Raw genomic sequence first — 3,693 nt, forward strand, 5'->3', positions numbered from 1 at the left:
ATTTCAAGTTCGTCTTAAAAATCCCATGTTGACTACGTGTAGTCATGTGATGAACGGGTGGGGGACTGGCAGGGAGGGTGCTGCTGCCGTGGTGGGGCAGAGTGGGAGAGGGAGGGGCTGGTTGTGGGGGGACTGCCGTGGGGGCCGTGGCAGTGAGCTGAAGAGGTTGGCGGGCAGCTGGGGCAGTGGAGGTGGACTGCTGGGCAGTCGACAATGAAGAAAAGGAGGTGGGGGGGGGGGCTCAGGTGGTGGGTTGCACGAGAGGGAGGGGGCTGCATTGGCAGAGTAGTGGCCTGGTCATGCAACAATTGAATTCTCAATGGGGAATTATCATCATCTAAAAATTCATATGAGGTAGGAGATGGAGTATTTATTTGTGAAAATGGAAAGGAATTTTCATCAAACCACACATGTCGGGCTATGATTATTTTTCGGCTCGCTAAGTCATAGAATTTGTACCCCCGATGATTGGAAGGATATCCTAGGAAGACACACGGAGTGGACCTAGACTGCAACTTATGAATTTGTGTGGAGGGAAAGAGAGGAAAACATAGACAGCCAAAGACTCGGAGATGAGAGTAGGATGGATTCTTTTGATAAAGAATGTGAGTGGGTGTCTTATATTCTAAGAGTTTAGAAGGGAGAATATTGTGGAGGTACGTTGCCATGGCCAAGGCGTGATGCCAATAGGAGGGGGGCATAGATGCATGGGCAAGGAGTGTACGAACAATATTATTGATGGATTTAATTTTTCGTTCCGCCTTACCATTTTGGGGGAAGTGTGGGGACAAGAAAAGCGGAAAAGCATCCCGTTTTGTTCACAAAACTTATGAAAAGGACCATTGTCAAATTCACGCCCGTTGTCACATTGAAAGGTTTTGAGTTCTTTTTCAAACTGAGTGCGAATGAAAGTCCGGAAAGACAAGAAGCAATTATAAACTTGGGACTTTGTTTTGATGGGAAAAGTCCAAAGAAAATTAGTGTAATTGTCAAGAAATAAAACATAATATCTGTGACTTGAAGAGCTAAGAATAGGTGAAGTCCATAAATCACTGTGAACAATGTCAAAGGGCATAGTAGTAGTTGAAAGAGAGTCATAAAAAGGCAATTTAATTAATTTCCCCAGAGGGCAAGAATGACAAACATTGTTTCGAGCCTTATTACATTCAATAAAATTACTACTACGTAAAGAACTAAGAATAACATCCCCTGGATGACCTAAACGGGAGTGCCATATATGAGGAGAGATGACACTAAAAGCGGATGGTGCGGAAGACGAGACGGCTCGAAATGTTTTGAAGAATGGATAAAGATCATCCGAACTCTCACATCTCATGAGTTTGCTCCCCGTCCGTAAATCCTTCACATAAAAACCAAAAGTATCAAATTCAACAGAAACCATATTATCAATAGTAAATTTATGAACGGAAATAATGTTTTTGACGAGTTTAGGTGCATGTAAGACATTTTTCAGTTTTAAAGAGGGATTTTCTTGAAGGGATGTATGACCATAACCACGAATTGGAATCATGTTACCATTACCAACAACAATGCCATTATTTTTACTCAATTGATAATAAGACGAGAGAGTACCTTGGGAGTTGGTCATATGAGATGTGGCGCCGGTGTCCATGTACCAATTCTTGTCATCGGGCGGATTCAACGACATTGTGTGCATAGCTTGATCAATATCTGTGGGTGCACACCCACCATGTGATGACGAGGCTGACGAGTAGAATGACTGTGGAGGACGAGGACCAAGAACTCTCTGCTGCGAAGGAGCTGGACGCGACTGCTGCCACCCAGCCGTGGGGTACGAGCACGATGGAGTGGCCCACGGCTGTTGCCCCCAAGCTGCCCACGGTGGAAAATACCACGACGGGGCAGTGGGTCCCTACTGCTGTGACGCGGCGGGCTGGTATGCCTGTGCATTGGTGCGGCTGCCCCCGCCGCTGCTTTGTCCATTGCCGCTGCCACCGCGGTTGTTGCGGTTGCCGCCGCTGCGACCGCGGTTATTTTTCTTTCCACGATTCTGCGAATTCCCACGATTGTTGAAGTTATTTGCAGAGTTATTGGGCTGTCCATTTCCTAAGAAATTCTGAGGAGTAAGTAACATTGTGGGAAACAAGAGCAGCATTCGAGTCGGAGTCGTGAATGGCGTCCTCGGCATGGCTATCTTCCTCAAGCTCAAGCATCGACCGGACAACGTCAAAAGATGGGAGAGGAGTACGGTGCTACACCGTCATGCGAAAAGTTTTATATTCCTCCGACAACCCTCACAGAAGACGAAACACAAGTCGTTCGTCTGAAACCTTTTGACCGACGTTGGCGAGATTGTCTGCAAGAACTTTCAGCCTGGTGCAGTATGCTTTCACATTCGGAAAATCCACCAATTTTGTGTTGGTGAATTTTGCATCAAGAGCAAGAGCCCTAGCCGATTTGTTATCCTGAAAGAGATGAACAAGACGGTCCCAAGCTTCGGCTGCGGTGTCCTCTTGATGAATGATCGTGTTGAGAAGATCATTCGATATCGTACCATATATCCATTGCCGAACAATGTCATCTAGCCGTTCCCATAGGGCCTTAGCAGCAAGTTTTTCGGCTGCAGTTGCCGGTGGTGGCACGGTGGGGGAGGCAGGAGGTAGGATGTGGTCAATGACCAAGTTTGCACGACAATGGAGCTTGAAGAGGGTAGCCCAGTTATTGTATTGGCTTCCTTCGTAGTCAAGCACAATAGGAATGCATTATTTGATATTGGTGACGGTAGTCGCAGGATGCAACTTGGAGGTGCCAGCCATGGAGAAAAGGAGGGGGAATAGCCGAAGGAGAGGAAAACGAAAAGAGGGGGGGGGGGGGGGGGGGGGAAGGGCTAGGGTTTTAGGATGCTAGGGTTTTTAGGAGAACCTAGTCTGATACCATGTAAGGAAATGGATCATGGGCCTAACTCAACCTCAAAAGCTAGCTTATGAGGGGAGGATTGCCCAAGTCCATATAAGGAGACCACCCATCTCATTAACCACCAATGAGGGACTTTTTTTCATTCTTCAACACCCCACCTCACGCCTAGGGCTGGACATCTGGAGCATGGGCAATTTAATTTGGGGGCCTAACATCGGGTGAGATGAGTCCTGCTCTGATACCATGTAAGAGAATGTTTTCCTTGATTATTCTGTTCCCTTGAATGGGTTGATATGCATGATTTACAACATAATTGTAGGCTACAAATTAGGAACTAATTTGACTAAATAATTCTAACATATTCTATCCTAAAATAGAAGATTACAAAATATATTTGACTAAATAATATTACATAATCTAACAAAAGGAAAGGAGAATAACATGATAAATTATATTTTCGACCACCAAGATATATACAAATCTAATAAAATTATCTGGTAAAAAGTGTGGTTACCTCTAACATTAACATAATTCTCCTTAAAGATGAGAACATGCAAACTCTTATCCATTCGTGCATTCTTCTAGTCATTAAATTCTCAAATCATCGAATTCCAAAGTTGTTATAATTCCTTGGAAGTTTTTTCTCCCAAAATTCTTCTTCGGCTGAGAATTCCAATTAAATTTTGCATCTTTGTGACATCTATATCGAATGTTATTCACTCCGTTGTGACAAAGTTAAGAACTTAACGAAAGAAACCAAGAATAGAAGAAATAACTCTAAACGGTAATCAGTTT

General features: G+C 44.4%; 1 protein-coding gene across 1 annotated transcript; it reads right to left on the minus strand.

Moving 5' to 3' along the window:
• Positions 1-2,276: 2,276 nt before the first annotated feature.
• Positions 2,277-3,467, minus strand: LOC132607963 (uncharacterized). The gene is made up of 2 exons (XM_060322045.1): positions 3,413-3,467; positions 2,277-2,716 (listed from the first exon to the last, which is right to left on the minus strand). Exons 1-2 carry the CDS (start codon positions 3,465-3,467, stop codon positions 2,277-2,279), a joined length of 495 nt encoding a protein of 164 aa, XP_060178028.1.
• Positions 3,468-3,693: the final 226 nt, after the last annotated feature.

The sequence above is a fragment of the Lycium barbarum genome, chromosome 8, assembly GCF_019175385.1.
Source record: "Lycium barbarum isolate Lr01 chromosome 8, ASM1917538v2, whole genome shotgun sequence".
Classification (NCBI taxonomy): Eukaryota; Viridiplantae; Streptophyta; class Magnoliopsida; order Solanales; family Solanaceae; genus Lycium; species Lycium barbarum.